The sequence below is a fragment of the Orussus abietinus genome, unplaced genomic scaffold (assembly GCF_000612105.2).
Source record: "Orussus abietinus isolate OABI.00-Male unplaced genomic scaffold, Oabi_2.0 scaffold288, whole genome shotgun sequence".
Taxonomy (NCBI): Eukaryota; Metazoa; Arthropoda; class Insecta; order Hymenoptera; family Orussidae; genus Orussus; species Orussus abietinus.
This window is the reverse complement of record NW_019394439.1, coordinates 49496-71017: the sequence shown is the minus strand read 5'-3', so window position 1 is coordinate 71017 and position 21522 is coordinate 49496. Positions and strand designations below refer to the sequence as shown.

The 21522-nt window shown below is 47.6% G+C and overlaps 1 protein-coding gene across 1 annotated transcript in view; it reads right to left on the bottom strand.

Moving 5' to 3' along the window:
- Positions 1–9280: 9280 nt before the first annotated feature.
- The window catches only part of LOC105702521, a 49023-nt gene continuing 36781 nt past the window's right edge, over positions 9281–21522 (bottom strand). The window contains exons 3-7 of the mRNA XM_012430157.2: positions 14792–14934; positions 14208–14510; positions 10771–11310; positions 10250–10672; positions 9281–9945 (exon numbers count right to left, since the gene is read on the bottom strand). Coding sequence (XP_012285580.1) covers positions 9769–9945; positions 10250–10672; positions 10771–11310; positions 14208–14510; positions 14792–14934 — 1586 coding nt within the window. The 3' untranslated portion in view covers positions 9281–9768. The remainder of the gene's footprint in view (positions 9946–10249; positions 10673–10770; positions 11311–14207; positions 14511–14791; positions 14935–21522) is intronic.

The window sequence follows — 21522 nt, the reverse complement described above, 5'->3', positions numbered from 1 at the left end:
TGATCAGATTTGACACAAGTCGGGGTTTCGTCGGCCCAGTTTCCGATGACTCGATGCACGGTTATCCGAAGTCGGTTGATCGGCGCATGTTTGCTCGTTATCCGAGATAAGACGCCAGGGAGCGGGTGCAAACATAAGGCATCGAGTCCTTTATTAATTGGCGACCAGGACGGGACACTCGTCCTGGCGTCCTCGGGTTCGGCTCCCGTCCAGGGACGAGCAAAGACCTGGCGGTCCGCCCGGGCGTTTGATGTTGCTTCGGTCCATCTCCTACAGGGAACCCCAATTAATTAATTAGGAGGGTAACCGAGAGTCGCGTTTCCTATGTACCGGCGCATCTTCGGGAGACCCGATCGATTTGCCAGGATCCAATCGTCCCGGTTCTTCCAGGCCGGATGCGTGGCCGGAAACAACCGCCCGCTGGTGGGCGGAAGTCGCCACCGCCCACGGGGCGGAAAGGGGGTGGTCCTCGATCTACAACCAGAGTCTCTCAATTATCCGAAAATATGTGAACGACACACATCAACACCGCGTAATACGATGCATACAAGAAATGATACGTAAGTGAACATAACTTCAATTCACCTCTTAACATCAATATTAAACGGATTTGAAAGTCCTAGAAACGTCCCAAATGGAGTCCCGTGTGATGAGTCAAGTAGGGTTAAGAGACGCGGTTTACCATTCAGGGATTATAGATCGTACTCGGTAGAGTTTCGAGCCAAATACATTTGAGCGAAAAACTCGTAGTGTCGAATGATGAGGGAAATTGTACAGATCCAAGCTTACTTCTGGATTGGATGCATGGATCCTAGAAGTACCAACTCCGGAAACGTCCCAAGTGGGGTCCCGTGTGGTGAGTCAAGTAGGGTTAAGAGACGCGTTACCGTTCAGGGATCCGGAGGTCTGCCACCCTTCTCCACCCGGGCGGGTCGGCCACGGTCGGGCTAAGCGGAAACACGCGCCCAGGTTCGGGCTAAGTATGAGTTAAGTCCTCGGTATTAAGACGCGAAGGAAGAAACTCGCCTTTGCCAGAGGCGGCCACGCGGTGATCTATGGAGGGATTACCGCCAGGCGGTATTTCTTCATAACCGTTTCTCCGCGCGGCTCCACCCCGTCCCCCCCTATTCCGCCCACCACCTCTTCGGGTTCGCGTTACCGCGAACCTAACCTATATCTCTGCCGACTCGCGAGCGTCCCGCCATGGCGGTCCGGCGGGCGGGGGCGGGGAGGGCGGCCGACTCGCGGGGGGTTGTATCTTAATAACATTCATGAGCTCAGATATACCCGCCAGATTTATTGCCCCAGCTCCCGCAGATCCCGGAGGAACCCCTTACAGGCCCGACCGAGACCCCTTGCAGCCCGAGACGAGCCAGGAATTACGCCCACGCCAGGATCGCGAGCATCCTCGGGACCCTGGAACGACGTTTCTTACTTCTGATTATGTGTTCACGGGGTGTGGACGCTTTTGAAGACTTGCTCTCTTCAGGAAACATGGGACGTGATGGTCAGTCCAGGAGTTTGGTCTTGGGATGTCTTCGAGTGGGGTTGGTACAACCCTGTCCCATCAGTTCCTCTTCCAGAGACTACCCTTGTGGATCGCATAGTTTCATTCCCACGGGGAAAAGATAACGTCTGGAATAATTAATATGATTTTTCTACAAAAAAAGTCTTGCATAAAGCCCTCCTCTCGAACGCGCTGATGGGATCTCGGGAGGACCTCTTCTCGTTTGGAAGACCATGGAGATACCTTGGTCCTCCCTTCAACCAAAATGAACACTTAGGATCACTTATACCATGCTTGTAATGTCGGAAGACGTCTTCTGTTTGCAGTCTTTAAGGCGACGTGAAAGTGGCATCTGAAGAGTCAATAGTTCATGACACTTTACTCCGAACCGCACCGCATAATTCTCCATAATCACGTGTTAAAGTTTGAAATTATTCGGTGCACCCAGTTTGGGGAGAATTTTTATAAATATTTTGACTTTTCGGTATATATACGACGCTTTCAGAACACCTTAAATGTCTGAAAAATGTGTTTTAGTCTAAGCGATCTCTTTGTGCTCATCAGCGATTATCCCGGACAACTCTACTCACCTTCTGTTTCGGTGTGTCTCTTGGTGAATCCCCTGGGATTCATTCCATCCCTAAACTCATGGGGAACAACCTCGAGGTAGGATCCAGCTTTCCCCCGACCTGGCCGTCCAATTTCGACAATAGACTCCCAGCTGATCGGTTTATTCTAAACTCCGTAGGTGGGTTGCCTAGGCCACATCTACCCTAGTATAAGCTCCTCCGGTGCTGCGCAAGGCAATACAGATTTATGTAAGTATTTAGCGCGGGCTCTTTGCTTTATCGCGAGCCGCCCAGCAGCCGAGACGTCCCGCCCCAGGAGCGCCCCACCCACCACCCACCGCCACCCACCACCCACAAGCCACCCGCACCACCCAGACCCGCAATTCGCCGCGAGTCTCGCCGTCCGAGTCCGAAAGTCGGAGGGTGGGGGTCACTTGGGGGGTGGCTTGGGGGTGGCGTGGGGGTGGCTGCCCCAGGACGAGAGCGGGTTATCGAGGTCCACCTCCTTCGCCATTCCCCACCCCCTCAGAAGGGATCAAACGGACCAATGCTCTGGAACTACTGCGCGATGTGTGCTCGGTACCCTGCTCCCTGGGATCCCGTTTGGCGGAAAGGAACGGAAGGACGTGCACTGCGGGGGTGGGATACCCACCCCAGGATGTCCGGATGGCGAAACTAATCAATGGTCGAGAGGACTCGCGACCAGCCCCGAAATATTCCCGAAACCAAGCGAAGTGGTGGGTTGGGAGGTGATGGTGATGGTGTCGCACGTCTGCGTATGCGGCATTGCTGATGTATTTTGGAACGGCGTTTTTTCACTGTATGAGATGGTGCGTTTTACTAGTTTCTCGTTTGTTTGTTGGTTTATTTGTTGATTTATGTATCGCATAGCTTCTTAATTTATTTATTACGTCTCCGTCTGCTGCAATATTCCTTTTGTAGGTCCTCTCCTTACGAAATTTAAGAGCTTTCAAGATGTGAACATGTACAGAATGTTAAGAATGTTGGGTCCTTCGGTAAGACTTCGTTTCCCTGATAATATTTCGGGAATGATGGTTTCGATAGTCCAAAAAATTCTCAGACCAAACCAGCTCCTCCCAGCGGTGAATCCAAGGGTACATTTACACGATCCATGAAACCAGTACCAAGAAACTCATTTTTTTTAAATTTATTCCAAGGATGATTTGTGCTTTGGCGCAGAAATTCGTTCGAACGATTGAAACTGTCCTCAGACGAAGCCAGTTCCTCCACAATGTGGATTGAAATATCTGCCGAAATGTTGAATCCAAAAATCAGTAGAATAGGAATCCAAGATGCAGAAATGTAGGATTGAGAAGGCCGCAGAAAAAAATGAATCCGAGCTTAGCGCACCGTCCTCGCCACCCCCGGAGTCCTGCCAGTACATTACCCTTAGCGGGGGCGATTTCTTACTACTATCCCGTGGTAAGTGGCCGCTCCGAGTAGAGCGGCCGATCTTAATACCGTCTTAAGCCCCTCGCGCGACATAAATTATGTATCGTCCCGCAGTAAGATGCCCGGATCCTTCGGAACACCACCTGGTATACAAGGAGGCTCCCCTTCCTCGCCGGTGTCCCAGGAAGGGCGCCCACCCCCGACAGGGAGGTCCCTAAATTTTCTCCGAGTCTATAAGGGTTAAGGAATTAACTGCGAAGACCAGACCCGGGAAAATGCCGCGGTCGTATCAGCGAGCCATGACCGGGAGAGAAAGAGATACACCCCAGGTCAGAAGAGAAGAAGATACACCCCAGGCCAGGAGAGAAAAAGATACACCCCAGCATCCGGGGGTGGTTCCGGGGAGGAGCCACTCGAGGCTACTCTGGGCTACTCCGGGCTCGATAACCTCACCCTGGGTGGGGACCCAGCCTCCTTGGCGAAAGCCATTACAAGGATTTCTTTTATTTACGGTCGCGAAAAATACCCCCGGGTCTTACCGCGCGGCTAAGTGCCGTGATCCGCCCCCACTCGGCGGCTTAGGTTAGCTTAGACTAGACTTAGGTTAGGACGGGGCCTAACGACGCTAAGCGATAGATCAATTAATCGCCGGACGTGGCTATTTAACCGGACATTTCCTGCTGATCCTTTGGGCTTCTGCTGCCGGGGGTTGTATCGTTGCAGGGGAGGATGTTGGGGGAAAGATAGAGGGCCTGCGGAGATGGTTAGGACAGGGACACTGATCGTAACGAAGATGATGATGGGGCCTTTTCAACGGCACTAATTGTATTTACTAAGACGATAACGACGACACTGATCGACACCAACGATGTTCCTCTGTATGCACGAGACACTGAGATCAGCTGGTTGTATCGATTGGATCGATCATGATCCTCATTACTTTCAATCGCCCTAGATACGGTAGCCGTACTTCGATCTAGCTGAATAAAAGTATCCAACTTTGCGTACCCTAAAAATGAGGAGGGATCCTAAATTTGGAACTGCTTTCTCGCCACAGATGAGGTTTGACGACATTTTCATCCTCAACTCGACCAAGCCGTGTTTATTTTTTTAGTTTCCTTGGATTTGGAATGAAGTACCAAGGAGATCAGTCTTTTGGCAACGTATTCTGCTTTGTGGATTGTATTCTGATGGTGAAATGTTCCTCTTGGATGTTGTGTAAGTGCTGCATCGATAATTTACCTTGTTTACGAGAAGACCTGGGTGAACAATTACGTTTGTAATGCGATAAGCTGAGGAGTATCTTCCTGCCTCGTGGTGGTAATATCCACGTTAACATTTCCTGCACGCTGCCACTTACGGGGGCTAATCAGATCGATTAGGTCGACCTGGAGGACCGTTACTTTCAATCGTCCGACGACGGTCTTAGCGGCTTTCGGCCCCGGCTTGTCATTTTTAGTATCCCACAGCCCGCGGGGTGGGATTAAAGAATAAGGAGGGAGCATTGCTCGAAGGGCGGCCGTTTATACGACCTCATCTACCACCCCCGGCCGACATCCCTCGAGGATTATGAGCCCGATCCTGCGTCTAATTTGCGAGGACTCGGACCACCGGCCCTCTTCCCAAGATTCACTCTCTTCTCTTCCGCAGGAATTGAGATCGGAAGCTCAGGATGAAGCGTCCAAAAACCCTCCTCGAGAGCAAACCATGTAGGAAAATCGTCGACCGCGACATTGAGCTATGAGGCATCAGCACTAATGTTCAAAGAAAAAGCCTATCAGGACACTTCAAGAAGAGAATATCAATTAAATTTTAAACCTGCAGACGTATTTCCAAGTGGACTATCGACTGAACACGGAGAATATTCAAAATAGGTGCTGAAAGAGGATTTTATTGACCTCGACGTCATTCATTTTGTGTGGTGTTCATAGCGACATCGGTACATTGTGTCATGTAATTCAGTTTGAGTAACCTTACTAGCATGTTAACAACGAAATAGTTGAAGAAGAAGCAGAAAGAGGATTCTGAAGAGGCATGACAAGGACCATAGGAACCCATATGTTTGGGTGGTTTGTTGTGTAGGGCCCATATCAGTATCAACACATTGTGTTTTACCATCTTTGTTGGGTAACTTGAGGCATTTCATTTTACTCCATTTCCCTTACATTTCGTAGAATCTTTTGTTAACCAGCAGCTCCTTTCAAAGACAGATCCTGATGTGGTGCATCTTGTCGTTTATCAGTCAGCTGATTTCCGAGCGATTCTGCGGCGTAGCTGAACGAGCATTACGTATCTCGGGACGTCGTGCGGTAGCTACAGAACAGTAGTTACATCCTAGCCATTGAGAGGAGGGAGAAAGAGGTAATTTCTCCGCGTCTCTCGCCTAGGCATTCAGGAACTTTCCTGACAGCTCTCCGGATGGACAGATAAGGACGTCCTATGAATGCCGAAACACACAATGGTTTCCTTTGAAACGGCGACTAGCGGGCAGGGTGGTTCCGTAAATTCCGCAACGCGGAATCCGCGATTCCGCGATCTCGCGATTTCGCCTGCGAAGACGTCCTCTTTACGATCCCGAGCGACAAATTAAGATCAGATAGAGGGATCATCCCCGGGTCTGCTGAGTATGTAATTTTTATACGAGCTCCCTTTTGCGAACCTCGATTAAACTTACGGATGGCCCTTCATCCTGGAAGGTACGGACCTCTCTCCTCTCTCCAAAGGATTTATTGCAGGATTCTCAAACCTGTACATTGAGATTCCAGATGACGAATGAAGGGATAGAAAGTAGCTGCTGATGCCTGATGAAGCATGTGACGATCGACCGCTTCTTTGAGCCATTCTATCGATAATTGTTCCTAGAAACCCATCAGACTCCAAAAGGAGTACCTTCCAATTCCACCAAATTATACTTTTGGGTAATAGTCATCGCACAATTGAATGGTAATCAAACTACATCCGCAGTTCCCTGCTCATTGGTCCCTTCTAACTCCTCGCTGAGAAATGGAGAGCAGAGACGAGGAAGATCTTCGCAGACACTGAAGTCATTTTTAATGAGTCCTTATTTCTTCTGCAAGGATGGTCCCCCATCTTGAAAGACTCCCTCTTGAAAGATAACTACGTTTAGAGCTGGAATGGAAGCTACTGTCTAGGCTAGCTCGACGACTCCTGTGTTAGGCCTAAGGACCCTGGTTTAAGGATGCGTTTTGAGGGCGGAATCGTCCTGTTCTGCGGCGTGGAGCATTAAGCAAAGTTGGATTCGATGTTTTGCGGATGAGCGGACCGTCGGTTGGATCCTTGTAAGACGTTTTAATTGGACAAATCCGCCTATCCTCATTAAATCCAGAGCCTCCGTCCGGGTCCTCTGGCGGTGTGCGAGTGTATACCTCATAAATGGCGATATCCTCTCATCTTTGTGTTATATTCCTACTTGTGCGGAATTGAAAATCTCGGATCTATCTCCCCCCATAACTCTTGGCTTCCCTCTCTCTACCGTGGCTCTCGATCGAGGCTCTCGCTCTAATCTTCTTGTCATCGTATCGTATCCACCCTTCCAAACTCTTACCCCTGAGTTCTCCTCGTCGTTACAAGCCCGGACTTTCCTCCCTGAAGGAACCTACGGAAAGCTTTCCTCCTTTTCTCTTCAGCCCTCAAAAGTCGTTGCTAAGGGTACGTTGGAAGAGAAGGAGCTGAAGAAATTAGATAGCAAACCGCGGAGAAACGAGAAATGAAACTATCATGGTAGATGGACATTTTGGTGGGGCACATTTTAATCTTTAAGGGTTGCCGCGATTGACTTAAGGGGATATGAAAATGGCATCCGAGGAATCAATCGGTCGTGGAAGAGAAGGAGCTGAAGAAATTAGATAGCAAACCGCGGAGAAACGAGAAATGAAACTATTATAATAGATGGACATTGTCATGGGAAGATGGACACTGTGGTGGGGCACATCTTAATCTTTAAGGGTGGCCGCGATTGACTTAAGGGTATATGAAAACGGCATCTGAGGAATCAATCGTTCGTGAAACTTTTCTCCAAAGGGTGTCATTGTTTCAAACTTTAAAACGTCGACGTACGACGTTACCGAATTAAGAAACTCGGTAGAGTTTCGCGCCAAATGTGTATATAGAGGCGCGAAACACTGACCTAGTCATTATCTGCGTTTCTTGAAAGTGGAATATAAGGAATCGTCAGTATGTTCCGCGATGTCCAATTTATTCTTCCGGTGCCATCAAAGTGTGAAAAGTATCAGTTTATGAAATTCAACTGAACTTTATAGAATATTCCAGTCAATAGGCGTCCAAATTTTCGGTTATTAAAACACCCCCCGGAAGCTGTCCAGTCTCTTTCCCTAACCTCACAGAATGTTAGGTAATTCATCTCGGTGCAACATTTAGATTGTTAAATATCAGACTTGCTGTTATCCTCTTTAACAAACTTAATCGAGTTCCAAGATCCGATTATTAAGTCATTTCGAAAGTTCTGTCGTTTTCTGACAAGCTTTAATAGATGTACAAGTTTCGGAATTTCTCTAGATATATTTAATATCTCCATAGTGACAGAATTCCTGCTTATCAATATTTGATATTCGAAGAAGAATAGGATTTCTGGACTGTCTCGGATTGCCGGGAACCGGAAGTGGGACCTATCGAACAGATCCACAGATCTGGAGGTTGCAGAATACATCCGATCGTCTCCGAGAGACCTAGCTTCTAGACAATGATGCATTGACTATTGTCAAGCTTGAGTTAGGGTTGACTCGATGACAGCCACCCTGTGGTCTTATCTCGACGAGAGATTTCGGGGCCGGAAGAGCCTAACAAGCCTAGAGAACTCCGCCATTTTGCGATAAGGGTTCTACCCAACATCATATCGATATACTAAACTTCGTTGACGTCAGATATCATTGCCTGTCTATAAATTTCCCCTAGACAACCAGTTACTTGGAATTGCAAATATGAATCTCCCACCATCGGCAGCTTTTCCTTTTCTGTCGAAACATATGAGACATTCTTCAATTCGAGATGTTTTTCATTCATGAAATCATGAATTTTAGAAAGACACGCAAGAATCAGCTGGAAAACGCAAGCAGAAATCACTAGAAATCGTTGAAAATCACCATCACTAACATAATTGTAAGACCGAACGTCACTTGCTTACTGAATCGCATTTTTGTTTATCATATGAAATTGAAGTCAATCGGTTTTGAAGAAAAGAAATCATTTCCACTAATGTTCGAATAAACAGCGCCTCGGGTTATTCACTCGTTAAATCATGAATTTTAAGTCTCTAAATCACGCGGGAATCGCGAGGAGAAATCATTTCATAATTGTCACAATTTTAAGACCAAACATCACTCTACTGAATTGCATTTTTGTTTATCATATGAAATCAAAGGCAATCGGCTCTCAAATGAAATCATTTTATCTGATTTCCGAGTGAATAGCCCCTCGGTTGAATACCTAAGATAATTGAAAATGTTCTGATAATTGAAGAGGCCGAACATCATTCTACCGAATTGCATTTTTGTTTATCATATGAAATCAAAGGCAATCGGCTCTCAAATGAAATCATTTTATCTAGTTTTCAAGTGAATAGCCCCCCGGTTGAATGCCTAAGATAATTGAAAATGTTTGAGAGTACATACCTGATGCTCGTTGCTTGTCAAAGACATAAGAAAGCTCGAACATGTTCATGGAATAAAGAGGTCTAAGGGGCTGAACAATTGTCAAAGGAAATGATTTTACACATCAGGGAATGTGGATCACAAGAAGTAACGCCTCTCCACCCTTTCCTGGCGAGGAGTACAGTTTATTCGATATAACGTTTCGTATTTACACGCATTGTCAAAATGAGTAGAGCAACCGATATTTGGATGTCGATTAATCAATGAACTTACGAGCGAAATAGCCGATCACCGAATTTCCCCGGCATCGGTGATCTAAAGTCCGAGCACGACTACTTCACCTCTAAATGCACGTCAGGAGAGTCTTCGGGAAATACCATCCCAAAAAAGGAAGCCACTTCCTCAAATCGAGGATTTAAACTAACATTAATTGCATTTACTTGTCTCTTTTATCGAATAAGTAACTCTTTTGGCTGAACCAAATTACCGGATTAATGGGAGAAATGTTTATCACTCTGTTGGGCATTTTGGGTGCCCTTGATCATTCCTTTTCTGGGGTTATTTCCTGGCGACTTCTTCTCCGTGCATTTCAAGATGGCGACGGTTGTACTGTCACGGTGCACGGGATTCCCGAAATTGGACTAGCGGTTATCTAGTCGGCGTGATAAGGATGAGGCTGGGGCGATTCGCCCTCGAAGAGCGCCATCTTGAGGCGCTTGCACTTGGCCCTGCGATTTTTGAACCAAAATTGCACATTTTTTGGCTCCAATCGGGGGAACTTCTGCCGGTATGGCATGCGGTTTAGCTCCTCCGTGTACTTCAGGATCAACTGTAACAAATAATACATTGTATCGTTACGGTGAGATCAATTTCTTCGATTCCAAGAAATTGATTTCTTTAAACAATCCTCATTTTGATGAAATAACAGAAAGAGCACGTGATCATGAGGGGATGAACATACAAGACATGAAATATTCGATCAATGCGATGCATCGAACAATGAAACATTCGGCATTTCCGTAGCGAAGGCGATATTTCTTTGATTTTATGCTGCATTTCTTAAACTCCATTCAAAGAAACAATTTCCTAGAAGAAAAAAGAACCTTTTTTTTCAGTAGTAGAGAGAAGCATACCGTGTGACTGGGATGAGTATTGTGGGTGAACCAAGCTTCCAACCTCGGCACTTCCGTCACGGGGTCGATGAAGGTCCGATTCCTCTTCCGCCTTTCGTCGAGCATGCTGGCGGAACAGGTCGCCGGTCCACGGGGTGGCAAGTAATGGGACATGTACATAATACTGTGACTGAACATGGGGCTGGGTACCAACGAAAACCCCGGAGGTAAAGGTCCGGTGGGACTGGCCTCGTCTTCATCGGAGCCAGAGGACACGCGGCCATCTTCCTGTTTAACCGACGACGAAGTGGAAGAAGGAGGTTGCTGCTGGTGCTGCTGATGCTGCTGATGTTGCTGCTGCTGTTGGTCCTCAGGACGCGTCGTCAGAGACAATGGACCCACCGATGGACTCCCAGGCGGACAGGGCGACGGAGAAATCGAGGTCTGCAGAGAAGAAGGTAAGTTCGCTTTGTACCCTACCGACGTGCCCATAGAAAAGTGCTGATGACTTCGTTGAGTTTTTACAGAACTGCTGACCGTACCTGATGCCTGGAGTCCTCCTCCTCGTCGCTGCAGTCTTCGCTGACGAGGCTAGCGTTTCTTGGACTAAGACCAGGAGGACTGTAGCCATTGACGCCGCGAGTTTCAGCTCTTTTTAGAGCTGCCCTCGCGTTCTTGAACCAATAGACAACGTTGTTCACGTCTAGAGGCTTCCTGCCCCTCCGAGACTCCAAAGAGTTCAACTCGGTCACGTAATGTTGGATCTGTTGCCTGGTTGGATGTTGGTTCTCGCCGAACCATCTCTGCAGCCTAGGAAGCTCCAGCTCCGGGTCGAAGCTGGTCCTCATCCTTGTTTTATGGGAATATGGGAGCAGAGCTGGATGTGGTGGACCGATCGGTGCCCCAGCTCCCATTGGGGGACCACCTTCTGGTTGAGGACTTTGCACGCGATGGTGGTTGGACGTCGGCATCATAGGACTCATGCCCAAGCCCAGCTGTTGTTGCTGCAACCAACTCTCAAAATTCCTCCGGGTCTCCTCGGACAGATCGTTCCCTCCTCTACACAGGGACGACAGAGTCATCTGGAAACAATGGTTCAACATTTAGAATGAATGAATATGAAGTTCAGCGTTCAGCGGTAGAATGGATATTAATAGGAAGTTCTAATGAATGAATCTACTTCGGAGCCGCTTTATGTGCAACCAGGCGGCAACTCAACTTCCACGATTCTAATCTACCGACGTCGAATATCATGTAAAAATCCATCACTACACAACGTTACAATGACACCGACGCAATTACCACTAAATGCTGTTTCCAGATGATGTGAGCACTAAATTAAGACCAAGTGATTCCACCAACAATGGGGATTATACACTTTGGGCCTTCGTCCCCGATTCCATAGTCGTAGATTGCTCCTGCCACGCACCTTGCGCCATTTTGTAAGAGGTGAGCGATGAACTATGAGCTCGCAAGTGTGCCTTATCGGCGTGATTTATAAGAAAGCAAACAGACGTGGGATCAGGGACGACACCACCTAACGAGGTAATCTCCTCGGATCGGTCTCGGTAGCGAGAAATCCTCGCTCCTACAACCTCCTCGCTGCGACCTCGCAATTAATCGGCGCTCGGCAACGGCAACGCGCCTCAGATTTCAGAAATCATTGGGCAAACACCAGTCCGACACCAAGAGCCTCTCCGAGAAGGTTTATCTGACGCTTGACGCGGCTTGAGCCTGATTTACACTTATTTATTCCGGAATGCGCACTCATCGTCATCCCTGCGGCGACACCGAGGCCGGTGGCGACGTCTTTTCGCCACTTGTAAATCACTTCCCTGTCTTTGCGACTTAACTGGGGCGTTCCTGAAAGGTGAGAACAGCTCCATATCTCGGGATCCTCGAAGCAAGATCCTGCTGGGATTAGTTAATTCCAGTGCGAGCTGTTTCGCTGACGTATTGCGCCATCGACTGGATTTTTCCGTCAGGGATAGGCACATGCCCGAAAACTCTGGTAGCGATTGACTGACTTGGTAGCAGCTAAACTGCTGGTGGGTTATGGTTTTCAGCTGATATACTGGTGAATGGGTTGGGATTCTCGCCGCAAAATTGTAGCCTGACTGATGCCAGGACGAACACTTAGAAGAACATTGGGGGTGGAACATGGAGAATAACTTAGTTGTTGATGAACGATATCGGTTGGATAGTTCCTCCTCAAAGCATGGATTAGACACCCTGCTGAGAAGTGGGTTAAAGTAAGTCAAATGCACCCAACACCTGACTACGGATGTGGAGATGATGATCGGAAGAGGATTATGAACTCATGATGCGATTTGTGCAATGGGGTTCTGTCACCTGGCTCAAAAAGATTGCTGTAACGTTTTGCGCCTGTTGTGTGCTAAAACTGCCCAATATAAGAGTGTACATCGGTTGATCCTGAACCTGATGAGTGACCATGGCGCAGATCTCTACGTGTTCCACGTTCATGGACTGGACATTGGAATTCAGGGGTTTGGAACCCGTTGGCTTCTAGGAATCCCCAATTGGGAGCCAGGACCCTTGACCACAATTGAACACAATTATTGGAAGGAATTCGAGGAAGGTCTCGGAGGGTCCATCCCTCTACTCTGTAGGTGCACGGTCATATTCCGCAACATATGCACAGTCGGCCAAGTTCGGGTGAGAAACGTCTGGCAGGAAAATTGGTAATCATAGAGCATCGCGAGCGGCATTAAAGTTCGGAGATGGGGATCTTCAAAGAGGTGCACTTAGATAATGCCTGCCCGGGTGGCCCTCGATATCGAAGGGGCTTTTGATGAAGGCTGCGAATTTGGTTGAGTAAAGGGTAATCCTATCACACGCTCCGGTTATGGGAACTTCTCTCGGCAGAAGGCAGTTCTGGTCCGATGTTGCTGGAGCTGCTCCTCGGCGAAGGAATATCCACCAGGACGAAGCCCTTCGCTTATCCATCCGAGGGATCTTTCCACCCATTAGTGAATAAAAGAGTCACTGATCTCGCTAAGCGGAAGCTAACCTTCAGCCGGGAACTCCAACAAATTTGGACGGCACTCTGGATTAAGGCAGCGAGTTGGAGAACTCCCTTCAACATTGGTCAAAACTATCCATATCTAAGCAATTATAACAATTAAAACAATTGGAAAATTCACTGTACACTCTGATACTCTATCTAAGCATTTCTTACTTTCAATCCCAAGGGATTTTGGGAAGATTGAGACTTCACCAGAGACCTTTTTACCAAATATCTGGGCTTAGGGATTCTCTGAGGTTTCCTAATCGATATCGTTGGAAAGAACCGATTTGCGAAAGGGCCCCTGGCTTTCGGAATGAAGTCTCGGAAGGTCTGCGGAGCATTTATTTAAGGTGGGGATCAACGAACCGCGAGCAAGAGTCTGCTGAAGATTACGAGGACTGCGCACTCGGAGTAGGACCAACCGGAGGACTTCTTAATGAGATTAGGTGCTCCGCCGACAAACACTCTCTGGCTAGATTTACATTTTATACATTTTTAAGCGGTCTCGAGCCCGCTCACTTTGCGGCTCAATCCGTTAGTAACATCGCTTCATCCCCCAACAAGGTAATTTTCAAGACTTTTGTATCTCGTGTCGTTATTGTCTAGAGCAGTGGTGTTTAACCTCTTTGAAGTCTTCGCTTTTGATTATAATGAGAATCTGCGGTAAACCAAAGTTACTAGACTAGGGATATCAAGCCGTTCGCCAAGCCTGAATCGCATGTAAAATGCAAAATGCATAATATAACTGATGCACGTAAAAAACCAGCAACACAGTTACGTAGAAACATTGCGTTAGCTTCATCAATACTGGAAATGCCCTTCTTTAAATATGAGGACCGTCCAGTAGAAGATGGAAGAGAAGAACCCAGGCCTATTGATAATTAAAAAAAAAAAAAAGATGATGGGCACCACACAACAAAGTACCGAGTCATGACATTATGCTGGTCTCACCTCATCCAGGGGACATCCGGCGGAGACTAGCAACGCGTGGCTGTGCAACAGCAACAACCTCAGCAGCTTGTCCCTGACTTCTGCTGCTGGACTAGGAGGTGGGGGTCTAGACCTGTAGACCTGAATCTTCAGGGTAGCTACGGTGGTCAGTTCGGCAAGGATGTCTCCAACGGTCAAGAGTGGACCATCGGCCACCTTCTCCATCGGTAGGGGTTTCCAGTTCCTGATGACAATGCTGCCCCTGGCACTGGGTATCAAATCGGCAGGATACCCCAACCTGACAAGGGCTTCTCCAACCAAATCCTGAAAAAACATGGATTTCGATATAAAATTGAGTTGTTTCAGATGATTAATACTTTTGCCCATGTCACTACATGAAGAGCGGATGGAATTGGACTACCATTGTAGAGATTTGATTGACATGTGATCTAGGTGCTGAGCAACTTCAAAGGGGCACTTATTAAAATCCACCACATATCAAGAGATCGTTCACTTTTTACTGGTCTGGGTGGAAGTACAAGAACTCTGGGTAGATAAACTGTTCCATGTGCTCTGATTTCATGGTTGTACTTCGATTTACGTACTTGAAAAGGCATCGCCGCAGGAATGATGACGTAGGAATCCGTCTCCACGTGGGGTCTCCTCCAGTTCTCACGGCTTCCGGAAACTCTGCTCTCGACGATACTATGGATGGCCTCGACGACACAGTGCACCGGGAGACTCTTTCCTGCAAGAAGAAGCCAAGTCGCGTTTTGTCAGACAGAGGCGCACACCAAGAACACACGTGGAGAGGATAGTTGCGCGAATAGCGACGACCGGCGGCCTTAGTAACCCCTTTACCCCCGTATATGCGGATCCACTCGTCTATCCCGCCTCTGCCGTTCGAGACAATGGACTCCGGAAGAGCACAATGGCTGCGATCCTTGTTTAACCCTGCCTTAAGTCCCGAGCCTATCCCTCTCCAGTCAGTAATCCCAGACTTCTCCCAAACCGAGAGGGAACTGCGGAATCGGATGCGCTACTCATCCGTCAAAGGGCAATTCGAGCCACTTCTAGGCATGTACCACGAAACGTCTTAAATGATACCATGGACGAATGGAGCGCTAGAAGGAACCCATCATCCAAGGTGTTAACTGTCTGGAGACGTAGAATGCAACATCCAAATACCGAGCCCCAGTTCATGCTTCACGGTCCAACTTTTGTCGTTTATAGTCAGACTTTACATCATATGCAGTTACATGGAGGAGCTGAGTAAAGAATGCAGACTGCAGAATGTTTTGTTGTGTAATGTCGATTCCGTCAAGAATAACTGAATTAACGCGGGAAATTCGGGTTACTTTAAAGTATGGACCTCGAAACGTCTTAAATGATATCATGGGCGAACGGAGCGCTAGAAGGAATCCATCATGCATCTACGCAATACGTTACGTCAATTTTAAGGACATTAGGAATTAAGTTTCTCCTAAGTACAACACTTAGGAAAGTGACTCGGAAGTAGATCAATGGGATTTATTAGGGAAGTTGGAATCACTGAAATCTCCGTAAGGGGGAAAGACCGGCAAAGTCTTTTTCAGCTCGTCAAGTGACGAAGTTGCCAAGGGTGGTCACGGTCGCCCAGGAAAGGGCGAAAGAACTGAGATGGGCGAACCGTAGGGTGAAACGTCCTGGGATGGGAAGGAACTGCTTATCTGCCGACGTGAACTGTCAAAGACGCGCCTCGACGCTTCCGTCGTCTAGATAAGAGATTGGGAGTTGGCGGCCGATATCATTGGACGAGAAATGAGAAACGTCTCTCGGAGGTCCATCGGTTCTCGAAACAACTCGGAATAGGATGAGGTGACGACAAAAGCGTACTCGCGGAAAAAGCCCCAACATCCACGATCTTGTGCAGTGATTTTGCAGACGTCTTTGGCAATATCATAAACCTTCCATAAACGTCAATTACTAAATGTTGGGAATAATATGCGCCCAAGACTTGAAAGTTCCCAAAAAATAGCCAATCACACAACTAAATCCCTGCACTTAATGAAATTAGATGTCACTGTATTAAGGAACGACAAAAACCGGAACGGGACGTGACCCTAACCATCATCATCAAAACCAATCGATGTCCACAGCGTAAGGACCTTCATCCTTAAAGATCATCGAGGTCCTGAACAGTAAATCCACAGCTCGTGGCAACAAATTGCAAGGGTTGTCCCATCAACATTCCAGATGATCAGCTCCAAGTTCAACTGGATAGAGAAAGAGATACCCTGCTTCCGCACTCCCCTTGCACTGGAAGGCACTTGCCGGACACATCCGCGAAGGAGCATGATCGATTCCGCATCCTCCTTGGGATCGAGAATGAAGGATTAGGCGAGTTTCCGGGGTGACGCTCGCGCCTCGCCACGGGGACGCTCCTAATGCAATAATAAACGGGCCGTGTAACGGGCCGAAGCGACCAGACTAAACCCTGGCCCGTGAGAGCCCACCTTGACCAGCTGATCCTCGGCACAAAGACGCCCCCAGAACAGGAGCCCTTAATGAAAACTATACGTCCCTGGATTAAGCTAGCCACCGGTCAGCTCGTGCAAGACCCGTCTTATGTACGCATGCGCACTATGGACGGAGAGTCCGGCATATTAGATGGAAGTTTAGGCATTAATACCTAATATCGTAGCCCGGGCCAATATATCCTGGACCCTGCCATCCTGAGTGGAAGAGGTACGGGATCAAGGAGGCTATTTGGTGCTAGGTTAGACGTGATGGAGGTTCGTCCTAGCTAAGGTGATTTCAGATTTAGATTGGAGGCGGATTGGCACGCCGTTTGATGGACAGTGCAGGTGCTGGTTCGCTGTGGTCCAGGTGATACTCTGAACAGAAGATGATGTTGGGTGCCTTGGGTACCCGGACCAATTTCATGTTTGGTTATTGGAGGATTTGGGTTAGACGTTGACCCTTAAGAGGATATGAAAGGCGCTAAGAAACTGAATTGAAGTTTAGGCATTAATACCTAATATCGTAGCCCGGGCCAATATATCCTGGACCCCGCCATCCTGAGTGGAAGAGGTACGGGATCAAGGGGGCTGTTTGATGCTAGGTTAGACGTGATGGAAATTCGTCCTAGCTAAGGTGATTTCAGATTTAGATTTAAATTTAGTCTGGATCTTTCTTATAGCTTTCATATTCAGGTTGAAAAGTTTGAAATGATTTGGTACACCCCAAAAAGGACAGTTCAGATGGCAACTTGATGCGTGGTACTGGTGATGTCAATTACAGGTTTTTCCCAGGAACATAATTTTGTTAAAAGGGAATCCATATCAGCTAGATGCATTATACGCGCTTCATTCGTGTAATTTCAAGTAGAGCAGAGGGTAATTGTTTAAAATAAGTCGAACAGTGAAATCTCGAGTGGGAGTTCAGAATCCTGGGGCGTGAATTCAATAAATGACAGTAGCTATCTTTCGTTTCTACCCTAACGAAGCGCGTTCGACGACTTTCTCGATAAGGAAATTAGTGACGCACCACCAGTTCCTGGCTCGGGACCGTCGACGCGAATGAGAGATCGCGGATAAAAAGTTGGAACATATTTTTCACCAACCCTTGGAAGGCGTCTCGAGCCCCCAGCGTGATAATGGACTCCCCTCTCCACAATCGTTGTTAACAGAGCTTGAGGGACGAGGAAAAGCAAGTCCGCTCCCACCAACACTCTTTCGCAAATCGAGCCTTCCGTTCAGCTAACGTGACGGAATGTAGGCGACTCTTTAGAGGATTTAAGGTTCTAGGGTTTCTTCGTGTCTTGGACCGTCAGTGATCCAAGAGGGTCATCAACAGAGGTGTCAATTTAGAACGCTACGAGTCAGGGAAACGGATGTCGTTTTTGAAACCGTCAGAGTAGGTGATGAGTCCAACTAGACACTGATAACAATTGCTCCTTGGACCACCATCGATAAGTATCTCTATTCTGTCTTGTTCCATGTACAAAGACTCGATCTTCTAGGTATCTAGCTCTTTGAAACCATCAGAGTAAGTGATGAGTCCCAACCAGACACATCCATAGTCATTGTTCCATGGACCACCATCAATAAGTATCCATATTCCGATTTGCTTCAATGACCAAATCTCGATCATCTAGGTATCTAGCTTTCGCTGAAGTAATAGCTTCTTCGTCAACTCCCAACAAGTCTGGAAAATCAGGAATTCCTGGTCAAGACATCAGGCGCTGAAGCGATTCGTTTTTTCTTTTCCCTGTGTAAAGTTTCTTCATCAGCTCCTAACTAGTTTAGAAACTCATGAATTCTTGGTTGTCATTTTGACAGTATTCAATGCCATGGTTCCACCAGAAACTTCAACGATCCGTATTTTTCCTGTGTAAAGTAAGCCTAAGAGCGCAGAAGGAAAGTGTGGGCGCTTTGGTATCTGGGAGCTGATCCGGCGGATGTCGGTTTTTGCTGATAAGGGCCGACAACTCTTTCGAAGTCTTTATCTGCGACACTCTCCCCCGTTCTGGCTCTCGCTTCCTCTCATCCTCTGTGTCTCCTAGGAACTCGTTCTTTCCTCTCGTTAACGAGCTGCAGATAGTCGGCAAAAGTCCCAGAAGAGTTGTGTACAAAGTGCATAAATAAAATGTTAGAAAATTGCAATATTTTCCCCGAACTATGTAACGAGCAGTGTTTGCATTCTCTTCGAAAAATAAATGAAGGCACTAGTCCATTAACTAGCGAGTTATCACGTATTAATAACGTATTTTATACGTAAATAATACGTTACAACGTTCTAATACTTATCCCTCACCAGGTCATGAGTAACCCTTGTGTTTTCTTCGACATTGAAATGGAGATATTAGTCCATTGACAATTCGTGGCGCTATCAATGTGCCATTGACGCCTCCTCTCGAGTTATCACAAGGCCGCGGACCGAAGCATCCGATTCCAGGACGGACTAACTGGAGACCCGGCGCGACCTGGCGTGATCTTTGCCGTTAAGGCCGAGCTAACGCCGGGATTTGGAAGGTTTCGTCGCGTGGCCGGTGATCTTATAAGCTTCGAAGGTTATCTCATTATCTTATCTAGCGCTCTCGCCTACTCGCGCTTACTCGCCGGAGCTTAAATCGCACGCGAGCCGCCCTGACGACACGCGAAGGCGACCGCCCGACGAGCATCCTTCACAATTTGCGCCGATAAGAGGTGCACCAAGGCTTTTCCACCGCGAAGATAGGTCAATTGCGACTAGACAAGTCAATTATCCCTAACTTGTTGAGATATCGGGACGAGGATCCCAAACCAACATCCGGAAACGTGTCCTTCGCTCATCCTCGAACGAGCCAAGACGATCCAAGACTGCACTGATAAAAATATCCATTTAATCTGTACAATAAAGAAAAACTAAGTAGTAAGTTGGAAGCTTATCCTGGAATATGGTTTGCATTAGGTCCATGCACCAGTCCTGAGAAACAATTTCAACTAAGACTTAGGCGCCGACCAAATAGGAAGAAGACCCCCAAAGAGAGTAAACTGTCCAAGGAACTTAATTTGACGAATGATATCAATCGAGATGAACCGCCGACATCGCTCTAATGATCAATGTGTTACCGCTTACGATGAATCGTTACCGAAAATTCAATGTAAGCTCCTTAGTCGAGAAACTTGCGAAACAGCTTCCATGTCCAAAGGAGGAGCTGGTGTAACAAAAAGTCGCTAGTAAGTTGCAAGTCGCTCAATATGGTTACCTAATTAGTTTCAGAACGTTGCATTAGGTTAACGCAAAGATCCTTATGGTTTTTGTCAAAGGATTAGAACTGAACACTCACTGGAACTTAGGCACATCACCCAAATAGAAAGAACATGCCGAATGAGAGCAAGCTACCCAAGAAATTTCATTCGGCGAGTGACGTCAATCGAGATGAACCACCGCCATCGCTCGAATGATCCTTCGATGAGTTACCGCTTACGATAACTCGTTACCGAAAATCCAAAGTAAGCTCCTTAGCCGAGAAATTTACGAGACACCTCCCATGCCCCTTGGAGCCCTCCTTCCACCAGTTTGCCAAAGTAATTTTAATCTTCCACGCATAGGCGTCTAGGAGCCGACACAGGCCTGCAGGGGAGAGGGGGTACATGTACACTTGAACACTTGTACAGCCTTCACGTACAAGGTACACGTAGAAGCGCGGGTGAACGCAACCCCTGTCTTATTCTCCACCGTGTATAAGAGCTTACTCTCTAAGCGTCTTAGGCCAAGTTTTAACCCTTCCTTCCATCCACTTCGAAAGCTCGCCGACGGACGAGCGAGCGAACACCGGCCCACCGATTTATGCGGTGCAGCGACGAGAGACCTTTTTACAGGGACCTCTTAGCCCTTAACACCGTCCCGATGTCGTCCAACCAACTTCCCAGCCTGACAAGCGGTCCGTTAACAAAGTGCCAGGAAACTGCGTCGAACGCTTCGTATGGAAATGCCCCGCTAATCTGCCAACGTTTTTCTGACGGTGCTGATCCCATACTCTGCTGTTCTCCCAACGTTTTCCTGATGGTGCGAATGTTACCATACCCCGCCAATCTGCCAACGTTCTTCTGACGGTGCTGATCCCAACATAACTCGCTAATCTGTCAACGTTTTCCTGATGGTGCTGATCCCATCGCGGTCTGCTAATCTTGCACGTTTATCTGGTGGTTCTATGTCCACCATAACCCACTCATTTGCCAGCGTTGTTCTGATGGTGTTGATCGCACCATACTCTGCTAATCTTCAAACGATTTCCTGATGATGCTGATCCCACCATGATCTGCTAATCTCCCAACGTTTTCCTGATGGTGCTGATCCCACCATGCTTTGCTAATTGGCCAACGTTTTCCTGGTGGTTCTATTCCCACCACAACTCCCTAATTTGCCAGCGTTGTTCTGATAGTGTTGATTTCACCATACTCTGCTAATCTTCCAACGTTTTTCTGACGGTGCTGATCCCATGCTCTGCTGTTCTCCCAACTTTTCCTGATGGTGCGAATGTTACCATACCCCGCCAATCTGCCAACGTTCTTCTGACGGTGCTGATCCCACCATAACTCGCTAATCTGTCAACGTTTGCCTAATGGTGCTGATCCCATCACGGTCTGCTAATCTTGCAACGTTTAACTGGTGGTTCTATGTCCACCATAACCCACTCATTTGCCAGCGTTGTTCTGATGGTGTTGATCGCACCATGCTCTGCTAATCTCCCAACGTTTTCCTGATGATGCTGATCCCGCCATGCTCTGCTAATTGGCCAACGTTTTCCTGGTGGTTCTATTCCCACCACAACCCACTAATTTGCCAGCGTTGTTCTGATGGTGTTGAT